This window comes from Pinus tabuliformis, chromosome X (genome assembly GCF_031772625.1).
Source record: "Pinus tabuliformis cultivar Carrire ecotype Pingquan chromosome X, CPIR1, whole genome shotgun sequence".
NCBI classification, from domain to species: domain Eukaryota; kingdom Viridiplantae; phylum Streptophyta; class Pinopsida; order Pinales; family Pinaceae; genus Pinus; species Pinus tabuliformis.
The window spans coordinates 590,773,412-590,792,780 of NC_142308.1; the positions used below are offsets into that span (position 1 = coordinate 590,773,412).

General features: G+C 38.1%; 1 protein-coding gene across 1 annotated transcript in view; it reads right to left on the bottom strand.

The window, feature by feature from the left end:
• LOC149141400 (putative ATP-dependent DNA helicase CHR12) overlaps window positions 1-19,369 on the bottom strand; it is a 338,350-nt gene that overhangs the window by 44,722 nt on the left and 274,259 nt on the right. Inside the window, exon 12 of the mRNA XM_089451231.1 lies at window positions 13,830-14,048. Within this exon, the coding sequence (XP_089307357.1) occupies window positions 13,830-14,048 (219 nt within the window). The remainder of the gene's footprint in view (window positions 1-13,829; window positions 14,049-19,369) is intronic.

Genomic DNA, 19,369 nt, shown 5'->3' on the forward strand with positions numbered 1-19,369 from the left:
ACTTCTAAGGCAGTGTCATCATCATTTGTCTTGCCTTTCTTATTTCCACTATGATCATAGCCAAAAAAACCTTTAAAAAATTTCCAGAAATTCTGATTAAAATGTTGAATCCTTTTGCTTCAGATTTATCCTTGAAACCCTTACAAAAATTTCCAAATCTGAGAATTTTTAAACCCTTTGGACTATAAAAAAAAAAATAAAAAAAAAATGTCCCTGCAAAACAATATTGAGGCCAGATCTTACCCTCAAGGGCTAGATCTGGCTTCAAATAAAAATTTTCCTTCAAATCTGCACCTAACAAAACACCCAGATGATATATACAATGATAAAATTAAAAATCCCAAAACCTAGTTAAAATACAATAATTACAAGTTGAAGGCTCTAAGTAGCCAGATCTATCATTACGTTGCACAGAAATTAAAAGATTTTTTAAATTGTAAAGGTGCTAACTTGAAACCCTCATGCATCAATAAAGCAAAAAATCTTATGATAAGCCCAAGATTAATTTCGTTGAGCTCTTTAGAAAATACAAATCAGGAGTTGGCTAGTCCAACTAAAAACTTCCCCTAACGCCCGAGGATCTAAAATCAAGATTTCCGTGCGAAACTCAATCCAACCATAAAAAATAAAGCGAGAAAATAATAATAAAATTCAGACAAATAGAGACACCTACTATTATTTCAAAATTTAGATTATTATCGAAACCCTGGTGACTGAGCAAGATACCTGTACTCAAATCACTCTTCAAAAGCTATCATCAATGGCTTTAGAAAAAATTATGCATGAAAACAACACATATTACAGTATTCCCATGAAGAGTAACATTAGCAGAATTTAACCCCAAAGTCTTTCTTTATTATCTAGAAAAATATTACACAAAAGCTTCTCGTTAAACACACGACTCAGAGATCAGATGGATCGACTAATAAATAACTTTCTATTTAAAGATAAATCCTCCAATGGCTAGTTCGAGTGATCCTCATCAAAGCAATCTCGACCGTTGATAAAGATTAAAATTTCTTTTAATCTCATCTGTCAAAATATTTAAATGTTTGGGGAAATTCGAAATTTTTAATTAAACACAATTTAATTAACTCAAAAATAAATTTTTTGAAATAATTTCCTCAAAAAAATGACTTTGACTTAAACCCCAAGGATCAAAAGTTGAAAATTTATCAAAATAATTAATTTACCTTAGTCTCGAGACCTTTAAAAATTAATTCTTAAGGACCGACCAATTTTGCCTTTGGAGAATTTAAATTTGCCTAGGACCTAGAATTAATTAAATTTTTGGCTTAGGAATTTAATTAATTTTTGGCCAGAAAATTTAATTAATTAACCTATGAAGGGATAAATTATTTTTCCAACCCTTTAGATACTTTGCATCATGATTTTCATATTTTTTTAACATCATAAGGGAGAAAACCCATTTGTAATAGACCTTCATAGACTACCCATTTTTGCGACACAAATATAATCCAACAAACCAAGCAATTTGTAATAGAATAACCTAACCAAATAGTTAGGATTAATCCCAAATCACTTTTACATAGACTCGATCTAGAACACTAGGACTCGCCTAAGATCCTAGCAACAAAATCCATTCCAGCTTTGGGGTAAGCCTGGAGGGGAAATCTCTGCCGACTATCCGAGAATGGATCGATGAGACAAAAAACCTCCCAGAATGGAGATCGTCACTAGGAAAGTAAGTTTACCTAGGTCATTACATACATGACATGGATCTACTAAGATTATTTACATTATAAACATGCAGAATGGGTTTACATAACATCTTGGAAGTCAGGCTGATGATGACAGCTGGACGGCACGAACACATCGATCAGTTGTTATCCCTTTTGCGAAAAAGGGGGTGTACTGCTATGGGTCGTTGACACGTAGTGGTCAATACGTTCGACTTGAAGGGTCATGAAGCTGACTTGAACCAATATAATAATAATAATGTCCCTGTGCAAAATTGAATTTTCTCAAGCAAAAGAGGGGTTTCCTTGGGGTTCGTTGGACTTCTCCATGAGGGAAATAACTCCCTCATCTACCAATTTTCAATACTCCCTCTCAACGAAGGAGGAATTTCCAGTTGCATCATATGTCTCCTCACGGATGTACATGTCTCATCATTGTTGCATCATATCTCATCTCATCTCATCTCAACTGAAGAATGATGCCTCAATCTAAAGAAGAAGGAGAATCATAGGGGAGATCAATTTACCACTACGATAAAGATCCTCCAAGCCCTATATCAAAGACAATAGGGGAGATCAATTTACCACTCCTTCACCGACTGATCCTCATCAACCATAGGGGAGATCAATTTACCACAAGTGTTAAGATCCTCCAGACCCTATGTCATATCCAACATGATCCTCAGTGATCAAGTCGTTGAACACCATGCATATCAGACTTGGGGAGATTAATTTCCCAGAGGCATCTGCCATGGGTAAAGATCCTCCAAATGTAAGTCTCCTCACTCATTGGCCAGATAAGTGGCAATCCAACGAGCCCGGCTTGGGGGTAGGACGCAAGCTGGGGTATGTACACTACTAAGTCCTGGACTTGATTAGGGGAGATCAACTTATCAAAATGATAAGGATCCTCCAAAACCTATAGCTCCAAGGAGTACCAAACGCCCCCGAGAGCTCCCAAAGCTCAGAGTTTGTGATCAGTCGTGACCCCTTCAGGGAAGAATCATATCCACTAGTCTGGGCTGCTCTTTGAAGACAAAGAACTTCCCCTTCAACAAAGGCTTGGTAAGAATGTAAACTTTTTGGTCATCATTCGAGATGTGTTGGAGCCTTACAGCTCCTCTCTACACCATATCTCGAATATGGTGATATTTAATCTCAATGTGCTTGGACCTGCCACGAAACAGGAGATTCTCTGAAAGTTGGATCCACTCTTATTGTCATTGTATATCACAGTCATATCCGCTACCTACTCAATCAGCTCTATAAAGAGCTTTCTCGAGTCTCATCCATCCTACCTCACAGCTAGTCGTGCTAGCAGTAATGTACTCAACCTCAATTGTACTGAAGGCCACAAACTTATGCTTCCTACTCATCCAAGATATCACGGCAAACCCCAAGCTAAAGCAACACCCAGATGTGTTCTTCCTGTCAACAAAATTTCCAGCCCAATCAGCGTTGGTCTATCCATGAAGTCGCAATTCTCCGGTAGTGTATCTCAATCCATTATTAATAGTTCCATGTAGATATCTCAACACATGTTTAGAAGCAACCCAATGTGCATGTAGGGGCTCCACCATAAACTAACTCAAATTGTTGACAGCAAAACATATGTTTGGTCTAGTGTTCAATAAGAACATCAGTGCCCCAATAAATTGTCAATACTCAGAAGGATTTTCCAAATCAGTTCCCGCAGCTTCACCACATAACTTCTTAAAATTCATCTCCATCAGTGTAGACATGGACTTGCACTCCACGATCCCAAATCTTTCCAATAGCTTGACAACATATTTTCCTTGAGAAAGGAAAATTTCACCAGGTCTCTGCCACACCTCTAAGCGCAAGAAGTAGTGCATTAAAAAAAGGCCTTTCATCTCAAATTCAGAGGGAAATTCCCTCTTACACTAGAAATTAAGAGGCTCTCCACCTGTCAAGAATAAATCATCAATGTATAATACCAGAATCAAAGGCATACCTTGGTCAACTTTGTTAAAAAATGTAAAGTGGCAGCATTTATAACATATTTTCTTCAACCTTGATACTTGCTTGTGAAACTTAGTTATCTTCTTTATGTTATTTAGTTAGACCTTTTCATTAAACAATATCAAGAAACAGTAACAACAAAAGAGGACACAGATATAGGCTCTCAACCAGGGCAAAACCCTTTCAAGCAGAAAACCCAGAAACTCTTCTCTTCTTAGATTCTACTTAAATGAGATACAGTGACCCAATCCCCAGACCAAGTCCTTCTCCCAGTACCAAGTTAGCCCTTCCTCATGACCTTTCCTCAAACTGCTCCTTTCTTGCAACTTTGAACTGTCACCAACTGCCCAGCAACTTGACCCAACAACTTCGTCCCAAAAATTGGTGCAAAAACCCTAATCTATCTTCCTTTTGAGACCTTTCTGGAGCAAAACAGCTCTCCCCAAGGTCAACAAGGTCAAGAGAAGGATTTCGCTCTATTTCGCAACTTGTTCCTGCAATCCTACTCCCCAGCAATTCGAACCTACAACTTCGACCTCTTTATAGCTGCAAAAACCCTAGCTTCTTTGAACGTGTGAGAGAGATAGAGCCCAAAGACAAGATTTCAGCCTCCCAACTTCTTCTAGAAATTCGCTCTCCTTTTCCCAACTTCCCAACGACAAATCAAACTCTTTCCTTGAGAGATCAAACTTGAGTGAGTGTCTCCAAATGAGGTCAAGCTACTTCCTTTTATAGCCTTCTCAAGGAGTCGAATATCCTTCTTTAGGTCAACTTGAGGATCCCAGGGCTGACTTGTACTTTTGGAGATTCCAGGACCTCCTAGACTCAAAAATAATTCTTTTTACAATTACAAATTGCCTGGAAGGGTCTAATAAACATGATGTTGACTCCTTGGACTCATGACAATAAATCTTAAGACCTAGCAACCCCTAGAAGCACGAAGAACATGATTTTACCTAAAAGACCATCAACAAAGAGCATGAAACCCATGTTTTGATAATAATAACTTTTATTTTATTTTCTTATTTGTTACATAGGATACATATTGAAATGAGTACAACAATTATGAAGACCGAAACTACTTACATTTCTCAACAAACTTTGTAGTAAAGGTTCGGATCAACATTGCTTCTACTAAATCCAATCCTCATCAGATAGCTATCAATGTGGGTATACCAAGCCCTAGGGGCTTTCTTCAATCCATAAAGGGCTTTCTTCAACCTGCACACATGAGTCTTCCTATCATGCTCCTCAAAGCCTTGTGGTTGCTCCAAGTATACTTTCCTTAAGAATGCCATGTATAAATGTGGTCTTCACATCCATTTGATGAAGTGTCCATCCCTGGCTAGCAACGAGAGCAACGATAGATCAGATGATAGTATATCGGCCAATAGGTGCAAAAATCTCATCATAGTCCTCTCCCTCTTTCTGAGAGAATCCTCTAACCACAAAACTCACCTTGTACTTTTCAACACTTCCATCAACACCATGCTTGATTTTGTAAACCCACCTTGAAGTCACAACAGATTTACCTTCTGATCTCAGAACCACTTCCCATACATCATTATTCATGATGGACTCATATTCTTTAGCCATAGCATCCTTCCAAACTTGTTCTTTCACAACTTCTTCAAAAGTGCATGGTTCAACCTGCATAATGTTTCTCATAGCTACAACGTATCCCTAGTATCAGCATGCCTTCTTGTTATCTATGAACTTTGAAGGTTCCTCTCAGGGCAACATGTTGAAAATGGCAACAAGAGATGCTAAAAATAAAAGTGCTAAAAATAGCACTGCTATAAATAGCAGTTTGGGTGCCAGTGTTGGACACAATAACAAGGAATGAAAAATGGAAGTGCTATAAATAGCATTTCGAGATGGATTCCAATTTTAGTTAGTCCTTGAACTAAAATTGAGAAGTAAAATTCGAATTTGATTTTAGCAGTTGTTTGTAAAATAATTAATTAATTCACCATGAGTTAATTAGTTGGAGAAAATCAAACTTGAAGTTTATGTGAAGACATGCAATAGTTATCCCTTTGATTGAAGATGTTATCCCTTAATTAAGGAGATTAGGATGAGTTGTACTTTCAATTGTAATTAGTTAGCTCAGTTAACTGAGTTAAGTCCAGTTAGATTAGTTCCAATAGTTTGTAGAATTAATTGTGAGTTTAGTTAGTTAATGCTTGCATGCATGTAACTGTTTCTCTCCGGATAACTAAATATTCTCTCATAAATAACTCATGCATGTCAGTTCAGTCAAAGACCCAATTGAGATCAAAGGAAGGGACAGTGTACTATCAGTTGGAGGATTTTTCCAATAAAGGAAACTCATCCATGCAGAAGGAATTATCTCCTTTAGGTTTGTGCAGTTATTTCTGAGCCAAGTGAGCTGTGTGAGGTGGGAATTCACACAAGTGGAAGCACTGGACCCCAGGAAAAACTGTGCAAGGAAATAGGAGGCTTGGAGGGCAGAGGAGAAGGTTGTGAGAGCCTTTGACTGTCTATGACCAGCATTGTTTGATTGCAAAGAGAGCAGGATAGCTTGAGAGCTGATTCTTTTTGTAACTTGAACAAGATTTCCACTTGTATGATAATATAGAGATTGGGGTTTTAAGCTGAGGCTTTCCCCGGGTTATTTCTTCTGTGTTATGTGTGATTGATTTCTCATTCTCAATTATATCTGTTCTCTTGATCTTTCTCAATTCGATTAAGCTTCCACAAAGTTTGTTGTAGAAGTAGATCTTGTATTTTGCATTAGTCTATTGCATAATCTGTTGATCTACAGTGGGAATTTCTACATGGTATCGGAGCTGAGTTTATCAGAGCAATGAACAATATCCTAGAGGATATTTTGAAGTTTTGAGTTTTGGGCCACGAGTTTTCAGAGCAAATCTAAAAAAAATTATGCAAAACTTTCAGAAACAAATAGCAGATCTAGATTCCTTGCGGAAAAAGACCCAAATTCAAAAAAAAAAAAAAATCGGCTAAATTGGAGTTCAGATGAGGGAGATATCGTTGATTTAAAATCAGCTCTTTTTCCAGAAAATTTCGTGATAGTGGGAAAGATGAAACAGATTGGTGTGCTAGCCAAGAACCTGTATGCACTTGAGGTACAAGATGCATGCAAAGCCTTGAGGAGCAAAGCAAAGATTAGATACTTGGTGGTTGGGAGGGAGAGTAAATCAATTCTCAACATGCAACGCCAGAAGAAGTCTCCGACAATTGGGGAGGAGCCATAATTGGTGAAGCAACTTCAGGAGGTTGTGGAGCAGCCACAACTGGAGAAGCCGAGAGGACACAACGTGGAGGCATCCACTCATGCAGATACCTCCAGTAGGGGGAAATTTCGAGCCAAGCAGGCAGAGGGATCACATGCATCCGTACCTCCAGGTCAGAGGTGGGGCAATGTGGAGTGACAGTCCCAAGAAGGCTAGAATAGGGGCAGGATCATTGAGGTACCCAACCTCTTTGATTAGACCTTGATACAGGAGCCCCGACGAGGAGTAGTAGGACTGGCTGAGTGGGTAGAGACAGATGCGGATGGAGCGGCAGAGAGAGCTACAGTGCAGGAGTCTAAAGACTGTGCAGAGCTGGCAGGCTGCAACAATGCGAGAGGCACAGGAGTGTTGCACCAGTGCAGGATGGCACAGAGAGGTGTGCAACGGTGCAAGATGCATGGAGTGTTGCAGCAGCTCAGAGGTCACAGAGGGAGCACTTGTCAATGGCAGAGGAAGCTTCAGCATTAGAGGATGTTTCTAGCCCAATAGGGAGGTCAGTTGGGAGATTTTTTGTTTCTAGAGTTGTTGGAGTAACAACACTTGGGAAAAGTGTTGCATGCAGAACATTCCAAAGGTTCAGGATCGGGTTTGAGTTGAATGCCTTTCTTGTTGAGAGGGACTGTTGAAAATGGCAATAAGAAATGCTATAAATAGCAGTTCGAGTACCAGTGTTGGACATAGTAGCAAGGAATGAAAAATGGAAGTGTTAAAAATAGCATTGCTATAAATAGCATTTCGGGATGGATTCCAATTTTAGTTAGTCCCTCAACTAAAATTGAGAAGTAAAATTCGAATTTGATCTTAGCAGTTGTTTGTAAAATAATTAATTAATTCACTATGAGTTAATTAGTTGGAGAAAATCAAACATGAAGTTTATGTGAAGACATGCAACAGTTATCCCTTTGATTGAGGAAGTTATCCCTTAATTAAGGAGATCAGGATGAGTTGTACTTTAAGTTGTAAGTAGTTAGCTCAGCTGAGTTAAGTCCAGTTAGATTAGTTCCAACAGTTTGTAGAATTAATTGTTAGTTCAATTAGTTAATGCTTGCCTGCATGTAACTGCTGCTCTCCAGATAACTGAATATTCTCTCATAAATAACTCATGCATATCAGTTCAGTCAGAGACCCAGTTGAAATCAGAGGAAGGGACAGTGTACTATCAGTTCGAGGATTTTTCCTATAAAGGAAACTCATCCATGCAGAAGGAATTATCTCCTTCAGGTTTGCGCAGTTATTTCTGAGCCAAGTGAGCTATGTGAGGTGGGAATTCACACAAGTGGAAGCACTGGACCCCAGGAAAAACTGCGCAAGGAAATAGGAGGCTTGGAGGGCAGAGGAGAAGGTTGTGAGAGCCTTTGACTGTCTATGACCAATATTGTTTGATTGCAAAGGGAGCAGGATAGCTTGAGAGTTGATTATTTTTGTAACTTGAACAAGATTTCCACTTGTATGATAATACAGAGTTTGGGGTTTTAGGCTAAGGCTTTCCCCGGGTTATTTCTTCTGTGTTATGTGAGATTGATTTCTCATTCTCAGTTATATGTGTTCTCTTGATCTTGCTCAATTCGATTAAGCTTCCACAAAGTTTGTTGTAGAAGTAGATCTTGTATTTTGCTTTAGTCTATTGCATAATCTATTGATCTACAGTGGGAATTTCTACACGTCTCTCAACATCCTGTAAAGTGTCACGAAGACATAATGGTCTCTTCCTAACAGAGGAAGGATCACATGGAAGGGGATCCAAAGGATCCATGTGTGCCATGTGTTCATCAGCAAAATTAGGCTTAGGCTCAGGCATAGGAGGCTCTTCTTGCATATCCATGGCATCATTCTTTCTCTCAACATTGGCAAGGGGAGGAGTGTCCCTTGATTTTCCAAGAGCAGCATCTTAATCAAATGTCGCATCCCTGCTAAACTCTATATTCCTCTGACCAGGTACATGTACTCTATAAGCTTTAGAATTTTCACAATAACCAACAAAAGTACCTTTCTTCCCTAAAGCTTTCATCTTGGTCCTTTTCTCCTTCAGCACGTGAAAGTAAACGAGGCAACTAAAGATCCTCAAGTGTCCAACGTCAGGCTTTACACCTATGAAAGCTTCTTCAAGAGTCTTGTCACCTAAGACTCGATAAGGGAGTTATATTTTGATCATAGATAGTAATGTTAGTAGCATCTCCCCATAGAAATTTTTGCAGTTTTAGATCATGCAACATAGCTCTAGCTGCATCCATGATACTCTTGCTCTTCCTTTCATCTACTCCATTTTGTTCAGGGATATTAGGTACAATGGTCTCCTTCTTTATTCCAGCTTCCTTGCAAAAGTCAATGAATTCATTTGATGTGAATTCTACTCCATTGTTAGTCCTCCAAATTTTGATATTCTTTCCGGTTTGATTTTCTACTAGTGCCTTGAAGTCCCTGAACATGTCAAATGCTTGGTCCTTTTTCTTTACGAAGAAAATCCATTTCTTGCAAGAAAAGTCATCCACAAAGATTATATAAGTACAAATAGCCACCAAGAGAGGTCACAGGCATAGGTCAGCAAAGATCAAAATGTATAAGTTGAAGTATTCCTTTAGTCCTACTTCTGCTAGAAGAGAATGGTCCCTTCATATGTTTTCCACTTATACATCCTTGACAAACTCCATCACGATCTACTCAAATTTTAGGCATTCCAGAAACCATCTTTCTCACTGTAGGTAAAGCTTTGTAGTGAAGGTGAGTGAATCATCGATGCCACAGCTCACATTGATGATTACTATCATGAACCAATGCTCGGAAGGGTCTTCCATTGAATTTGTAAAGGCCCTCAATTCTAAATTCCAGAGTGAAGGCATCCTTCAAGCTAGACTTCCTTGGCCAAGCAAGGACCTTTCCATTTATGAAAGCAGCTTTGACCCTTTTGTCCTCCAAGGCAAATATGGATACAAGATTCTTTTTCAATCCTAAGACACACAAAACATCTTGTAGATGTATAGTTTGACCAAAATCCAAATGAAATGAAACAGACCCAATACCTTTAACAAAATATGTAGCATTACCTCCAAGAATAATCTTTAAATTGGACTCCCTCTCAACCAGGTTTGAGAGGACTTCACAATAACCAGTGAAGTGTCGAGAAGCCCCACTATCAACTAACCAACTATCAAAAGAATTCGAAGGAGAGGAACTAGAAAGAGCAGAAATAACAAAGTATTCAAATTGATTTTCAACTGCATTATTATCATACCTTGAATTCCTTGATCTCTTGGGAGGACAACAAGTCTCTTCTCAGGCAAGGGGGCCTCCTCTCTTCCCTCTTCAACTAGAGTTGTTCCTTGGAGCACTTCTTTCTTCTGGACAATCTCGGCCATAATGACCATGCTTGTGGCAATTGTAGCATTGGATCTTGGACATGTCCTTCTTGAATCCTCTATTGTTGTTTTTGAATCCTTGACCTTTCTTTCTTGACTTCCAATTTGAGGGCCTTCCTTTCTCTTTCTTCTTCTTCGCTTGGGCAGAAAATGCAATAGGTTCTCCTTCTTCATGCTTTTGAATTCTTCCTCTAGAGATCATGTTGGACTCCTCTTGAGTGCACTTGCCTAAGAACTCATCAAATGTGGGGAGCTTGTCATTGTTGCCAATAGTTGTGATGAATGTCTCCCAATACAGAGGAAGGCCTCCAAGTGTAACCAACACTAGCGATCTATTAGGTATAATTTCACCAATAGACAAAAATTGATCCTTGACTTGAGATATCCTCATAAAGTACACTTGAATGGTCTCCCCCTTGTTCATCTTGATATCCATGAGTTGTTTCTTCAAAGTGATGATATGACTCAAATTTTTTACCTCATGCATTCGCATTAACTTGTCATACATTTCCTTAGACTTCTTCCTCTTTGGCACATAAGTAATCAGATGATCCTTCAAGGAATCAATAATGATCTTTTCGCTTTGATTTCTCTTTTTTTGTACTTGGACTTGCAGCAGCAGTTGCATTCTTTGGATGCTCAGGTACTTTGCTTTCAACAAAATCATTCTCTTCCAAAAGCAGATCTAACCTTGCACTCCAAGCAGCAAAGTCTGAGGAATCATTTAGTTTCTCCTCAACCTTGAAGTATGAGGTAGACATCTTGACCAAGTCAAGTGACCTTCAACAGCAGATAAGTTATCTTCAAGGGGTAATTGCTCTGGTCTCCTTCGGCTTGTCTTCATCGCAGCTCCGAAACCATGTTAATTTTCACAATGTTCTGTAATGTAACAATTACTTAAACAATTTCTTCTTCTGGTAGCAATCACTTTTCCAATTTATTTACAATCACCCAATAACATTAAGCAATTGTAGATAGAACAGTAAACAATATGCACAATAGAAGACAGCCAAGATCAATCAGACACGGAGATTTAGGTCAAAGATCAGGGAAAAGACCCCACAAGGTTGAAGAGGGAAAACCCAACCAAATTCTTCTTCTATTAGATAATCAATGTTCAGCAAATAGTACATCCATTAACAAGTCAAAGACAGTGCCTTGACCAATCCAAAACCAATCAAAGATGAGAGAAAAAGTCAAATCTGGTCAAAGTACCAGTCTGCAATTTTCAGCCCTGTGGAAGTCCAGTCAACAGCCTGCCCTAACTAGTCAAGTCATTGGTCAAACTTGCTCATAAAATTTCAGTCAAACCAGCAATAAACTCGACCTCAATTGCTCACTCAAACCTAGTCAAAACAGTCCACAAACTCTGCCAGCAATTCAGTCAACTATCAAAGTCAACCTGCAGTCAAACCCTAGCATCAGACCTGCAGTCAAACATAGTCAAAGTCACCAGAAATTCTCGGCCAAAGTCTCCTATAGCTTGGCCTCCAAGACAGTCAAAATATTTGGTCAAACCAAGTCAATAAGCACAAGTCAAATCAAAGTCAAAGCTGGTCAACGCCGTCCCAAATCAGAAAGTCAACTCAGCCAAGAACAGAAAGCTTCTCCTCTGCACATGTGAAGACAACCTGCAACTTTCAGAGACGTACGAACTTCTTGATGTGATTTGTTAATGTGATGAATGGTCTCCAAGTGAGGTTAACAATGGCTGATTTACAAGTGTTAGGAGGACCAATTATTGCTTGTGGGGCCCACTTGAAGGGTAATGAGGCTGACTTGAACCAATATAATAATAATAATTTCCCTGTGCAAAATTGAATTTTCTCAAGCAGAAGAGGGGTTTCCTTAGGGTTTGCTGGACTTCTCTATGAGGGAAATTGCTCCCACAGCTGTCAATTTTAAAAAACGCCCCCCAGAATCATTGTATCAGGAAAGCTCTATGCATCCATTTCCCACTACTATCCCTTCACAGGTGCAAAATAACAACTGGCCAATTCAAGAAGTGCTTGAAAAGAAAAGCGAACATAAAGCATAAACCAGATTGCAACAAACGGAATATCTGCTTTCTGAAGAGAATGTCTAGACTATAACAGACTATACATGAGTGACCCTTTTCCCATCTCAAGATCACTATATTATATAAAAAAAAGGTGGTTGGTGTGCATTGATAAGAAATTAACGACTGGACTTGAAGATGCAACTTCCATCCAAAAGGTGCTCTCTCCCTTATAATTTTATACTACTCAAGACAAAAAAGATGTATAGATGTATTTCATTTTCCATATCATATGCACCCCATCTATTGTGCATATGATATGATCATAATGTAAGCTGTGTAGATGTACCTTACATGCCATATAGACCATTGCAACTATTATCAAGAATGCTTAGGGAACAACGCATTTTTGTAGGGGACCCATATGTAACATGCAAATATATTACAATATATAAAACATAAACATAACTAAGATAGGCTTATACAATTAAAACATTATAAAATAGACGTACATTCATAATCCAAAAGGGCACCACACCATGATGCATATGTACACTAAACATGCATACTCATTGAGGCATCTAATACATTTTATATAGTAAACATTGTTTACAAAATATCCTTTCTATCTTTATTCTTAAAAGAGTTGGTTGAAAGAGCCTTTGCTACAAGCATCTCCTTAAGTGAATGGTTACAAGTTTAAGCAATACAGCAGCCATGTGCTCCTTGCACATGTCCATGCATCCCGTTATTCTTACCACACAAGACACTATTTACTTGCATGAACTACTGTAATGTATTGTAAACAACATTTTAGTTACTGGATACATAATCAAAAGTTTGTAATGGAAATAATGGAGCTCAATCTAACAGCAACAAGTAGAAGCCCCACTATCAATCTTCCCATACAATATGTGAACACTTAATCGGACTTTCAAAAACCTAGTCAGATAAAAGGTCAGGATAATTGGTCGTGAAACTCATGGAGCACTATATTATAGCTAACACGGCACTGTCCAAAAACACAAGAACAGGTTATTGTTGTATGCAGTCTGGCCTCAATAATGAGGGATTCTCACAGATAAAAGCATTAGCCTAATTAGAATGATATCAATCCAGCTTAGTTCCGTTGGGTTAGAATCAGAGATGATACAAATTAGACAACTATACATGGAGATAAAAGGCGTGCAATTGGCATGAGAATCATCTTAACACGGTTCACTGGCAGAGGTTTGACAGTGAATATTTCTTAAAATCCCAATAATTGATAATGATAAACAGAACTGCATGAAGTCACGAACACTTTCTCCCCTCAATCAAATTTAACATAAAATTTGCAGCCTAGTACCGAAAATTAACAGCAAATTGATAATGATCCGAGTCTAACAAACAGTAACTTTCACAGAAAATCTTATTGCAGCTTTAAAATAAAGAGAGATGCATAATTTACAGTGAAGCCTAATGGATACATAAAAATACAAAAACCAAGATAGCATGTTCAACTTTCACATACCCTGTTACTAAAGTCCGTGCAAGAGCACACTCGTGGTTTTTTAGGCGGTGCCCCTCATCAACAATCATGTAATGCCAGTGTATCTTTTTCAAATATGCTTTGTCCCGCATGATGAGGTCATAATGAGTAATTAGCACATTAAATTTACCATCCTGTCCAGATTCCTCTCTCATAGCCTTACGTTCATCAGGACGACCATCATATAGAATGATAGGAATGCTGTAAAGCAACAAATATATTAGAAATGGAACAAAGTTTATCTACTATGGAAAAGTATGTCGGAATACAAAGCAGGTAAAATGAGATGAATATCGAAATACAAATATATGGCTTAAATATTAGCATTATGGTGTGACATAATATAGAAATCATTGCTTATTTATTAATAAGCTGGATTCTACATTAAAACAATTATTTATGAATTACTAGTAGATTTAGCACTCTGCCAAAATGGTGAACAATTAAAAATTGGCAAACGATGTTTCTTTAAATTGACATAAATAGGGCACACCATCAATCTCATAGTAAGAGAAGAGTCCTATTTTCCCAGTTATGACTGGTTTTTTGAACAATTGGTCGGAAACAAATTCATATCCTTTGATCTTAAACATTATAATTTATCGTTCTACGTTCATATTGCTTACATTGAATGAGCATTTCAAGTTCTTTTAGGACCATCATAGTTTTAAAAACTGGAAGCACGTTTTGAACCAGCCCACCTATATAACCAGGTTTTGAACCGGATTCAATGAACGAGATTTGAAAAAAATACAAAAAATAATGAACTTGTAATGAAAAAAATATCTGTAAGATTTCAAACCATTAGAGACAAAAAATGCAAAGTTTCCTCATCTATATACCATGTAAGGGGAATATATCACAATGCTACTGAGTGCAACACATCAACTACAAAATACATAATCAATACGGCTCTAAGTGGCCTCTATAGTCCAAAAACAATGCTACTAGCCACTAGCCCACTGGCCTACTACAAATCACTAATCAACATGATCACTTATCAAACTCATTAATGATTTACCACTACTAGAAATAGGATCATCAATGAGAGCTAGATAACCATCATCTAGCTCAAAGTCTTCAAAGTAGGATTCATCAACCTTATAATATGGTAGAAATTGAAAAAACTTAACAAGCCTAACCAATAGTTTTGATTTGAGTGAAGGATTTATCTCCTCAATCTTATAATATGGCAGAAAAATCTTAACATGCCTAACCAACTATTTTGGTCTGAGTGAAAGGTATATTTTTTTTAAGGCCATCGCAGAGGAGTTCAACAACCAATACCACCAACATCAAGGTACATAAAGGGCTTCAGGATCTTTGATTAAATGCCAATCCCATACCCTCATAGATGATATAATTCAATGAAAATGTTGCAATCTTACCAATCCTACAATACTGAAAATTGTTAAGTCCACTGAATTTCAAGTGGGATATGAAATTCCACTTTCTCCATATGAAATCTGATAAGGTTAGAACCACTCTCAAACATCTTGAAACAATTAATGGTGATGTTAAAAAATTATATAAAAGGATAAAAAGAAAGGATAAAGGAGGGGGTGGGATAGGGTTTTTGTTTAGGTTCAGGGTTTAGGAGGGGAAGGGTTAGTTTTATAGCCAAGTGGCACTGTTTTGGGAGGTGAACAATTGTTGGATTCCTCCAAACCCACATGAAAAGCTTCCACTGTGGGTCCCAGACTCCCGCTACACATGTGATTTGACCCAATGCTGCTTGGGAGCAGGAGCAGAAGTGGGAGCAAGGAGCGACAATTTTCAGAAGCTTTCAAGCTGGGTACAAATCAGGAGCGAATTTTATATAATATATATTTTTATATATTTTTATGCATATGTGTCAACAAACGCAAGTAGAATGATTAATTAGTTATAAAAAGCATAGAAAGGTGGATTAAACCATGTAACATCAATCATATAGTAGTTATAATCTTCATCAACCACACATCCACAAATTACAAATTATCATTTATATAGCATGTAAGGGTGCACAAAACCAAAATAGCATTGAGTGCAATCCATCTTTGAACCGAATGCATACAACAAACGGGCTCTAGATGGCCTCTAGCATCCAAAAAAATCATGCTACAACAAATACCTAGGTATCATCAAAATCATTGCCTATCTTGGGATCTTTGTCATAAATATCACCCTCTAAACATTAACATAAGATAGAAAAAACGTAGCATGTCAAGTCAAGATTTTGTTTAAGTGATGGGTCAATTTTTAGTAGGGTCATGATAGAGGAGTTCGACAACCAATGTCACTAACATCAAGGTACATAGATGGTTTGGCGCTCTTGATTAAATACGAGTTCCATACCCTAGTACATGACAAAATCTAATGGAAACATTGCAATCCCCCAAATCCTAAAATCCTGAAAAACTGATAAGTTTGTTGGATTTTGACTGAGATCTAAAATTCTACATCTAAAATTCTACTTTCTCCATATATGAAATCCAATCAGGTTGGAACCACTCTCAAACATCCTAAGTCATTTCATGGTAATGTTAAAAATTTAAGTAAAAGGATGAAAATGAAAGTCCTTTTACTTTAAGAATTGAACATTAACATGAATTGCATATCAACATTGGGGCCATAGGTTTAAATATTAGGTTGCCCCACTCAAAATTTCTTCTTTCTTTGAAAAAAATTGTGTTTGGAACATCTTTGCGAAAAAAAAGAATTGCAAAGAAAAGCTAGGGAGCGAAAAAAAAATTGTGGGAGCACACTCCCAAAAATTTGACCAACCAATTAGGGTCGGAACCAACTAGTTAGGGCCAATTTGTACCAGTTAGGTACCAAACCAGCCCTCCAATCAGGGTTTTCAATCGACTCATTACCCAGGGTTGTCTAATTGACCAATTTCATAGGCTACCAGTTTAAATCAACCAATTTTTATAATTATAATTTTATGCAGCATTTTATTACCCTCATCCTCTTCAGGCTTTGTGATTCTCATCGATGAGGAACCCTTCAACATTACATTGCTTTGGGGGGCATCATCCCTTTGGAAGCATTTAACTCTCACATTAGGGATCAGAAAAATATTCCCCATGATATCACCAAGAACTGTGATAGCTTCATCAACTTAAACCATATAGATATAGATTATAGCCATGAAAAACATTACTAGCTTCCATTATGTGGTAAACTATTGGAGATATTTCCAGATTCACATGTAACAGACTAAAGACAATGTTTCAAATCAGCAAATCATGATCAATCATCGAGAGAAAGTGGAGTGTGGAAGAAGGGCAGGAGGGCGAGAGACAATGAAGATGAACACAACACTTGATGTTTCAAGATTAATGCTTGAAAGCTAACAGTGACTAAGAATCTTATAAATATGAAAATTAACCCAAAAAACAAAAAGATATAGGCACAAAGTCGACTTCAAGAGAGAAAAAAGGTCAAAGAAAAAGAAATGGCAAAAAGATAGCAAACAAATTGATAGAAATTAAAGTGTAAAATCAAAATATAAAGAATATATTAAAGAAAACAAAAACAAAAGAAACAAGAAACAAGCTACTAAAATGCACAAAGCATTAAACAAAACAACAAAATCAAATAACAACCTCACAATTGAAAAAATTAATAAATAAATAAATAAAAATTAATTGTTAAATAATGAAGATTAATAAGATTAAAAAGAAGATTGTAGAGCTCTGCAAAACCCTAGTTAATTTTGTACACAACCCTAATTTTTTAGGCAAGTTTATCCATCCCTAGTCGCTCTTTCTATGGCTAATGCCAGTGGAGGGAGTGGAAACATTTCCTACAACAAAGTTGTATCTTTAGGAACTCACCAAAGTCAAACCCTACATTCTCTTCCACATTTGTTGACAGGAAAAGCAGATGGAGATCAACAAAAACAACCAAAATACAGGAGGTTGATCTAATAAACAGAGACCAGGAAGTTGCTTACCTAAAGTGATCCTAAATTTAAGGCGACCTCAAATCGGATTTGTGAATATATTCAATATGTGTGTGACCATGCGGTCATCGGCAAGTTTTTGGGAATTTGGTTAGCTAAATAAAGCCCTAACCCACTAGGTTTACGACAAATGGAAGCCTAAAGGCCGAGTTAAGCTAGAATTGGGAACAAAGGGCTTCTTTACCATTTTGCTTACAAGTTTGGAGGATCGAAATCAAGTTTTCGAAAACAGCCCATATTTTTTTAATTCTGCAAGACTCTACATGCGGTTCTAGACTAAGTGCTTTGTCCCAAACAAAGAGGACTTCACAATGGCACCCGTATGGATTCGTATTCACTGCAGCGGGAATTTTAGGATAAGGAGCTATTAGCATGAAATGGGAATGCGTTGGGACATTATGTCCTGATAATTCAGGCAACTAGACAAGCAAAATATATATTTTATGCATGAATATGCCTCTACATGAATATTTCAAAGCCTTTGCCAGAATCAATTGATATCTACTATCATGATGAACTATGGAAGTAGACGCTTGACTATAAACACATTCCTTTTAGATGTCGGTGGTGCCATGAATATGGCCATTTATACTACAGTTATCCTCTCATGGCCTCGAATAATAACCCTAAGTCCTCTCTGGCCCAAGAGACGGGTTTACCATGATAGATACTAGAAAGAAATCATAGTAACCCTATATGCACTTGTGTGACTCAGAATGCCCTAATGCAGAAAGGGGCAGGGGTGAAAGGCTCTGCTCATAAAGTGGTAGATAGGGTTGACAAGGGTCAGGCCCTACCGCCAATCACATTTACCAACCCGTAGAAAGGAGAAAGTTGAGAGGAGGGGAGGGGGAGGAGTGACGGTTGCAGTAGCCGACAGCCATCAACCTATACCACTCATAGCCGCAGTGAAATCGCAAGCACAAAGGACTGGTCGACAACATAGATAGTTTGTGGTTGGTAGAGTGTTGTCAGATGAACAGAGCACCAACCACTAGCAAAGTCAAATCTATATACGTTAGTCGCAGAGTTTAGCATAGTGGAAGGAGTATCACACAAATGGATTAGGACATTCACATGCCAACAGTGTGGAAGCTATCATGGTCTAGCCACTAGCTCGCATGGGCAGACGTGCTAGCGGACCATGACAGAGGAGTCGCACCAATTGTCAAAGCAACCAATAGAAGAGACTAGTTGGGGCTGGCACGAGAAGTCAAACAACAATGTTCCACGAAGATGTGTCCCCCAAGGTGAGGGGTGTGCTCCCCACATTTTCCACACACCTTGAATGGGGGGACGCCTAGGGAAACATTACCCCATGTCCCCCTTTTGGGGAAAATCTTAGAGACGCAAGGGAAACATTTTCCCAATGCGAGGGACGTGTTTCCCCAAAAAGAGTGCTTATGGGAATCCCCCCTAAAAACGGGCCAGGCATCCCCCCTCAAAACAATCTAGGCATCTCGCCTAAATTTTTCCTAAAAATAATAATTTATGAGTGGGGAAGCCTAATATTCAACCCTAGGGTGACTCGGTGTGGTTGAGAGTGGTTCTAACCTCATTGGACTTCATA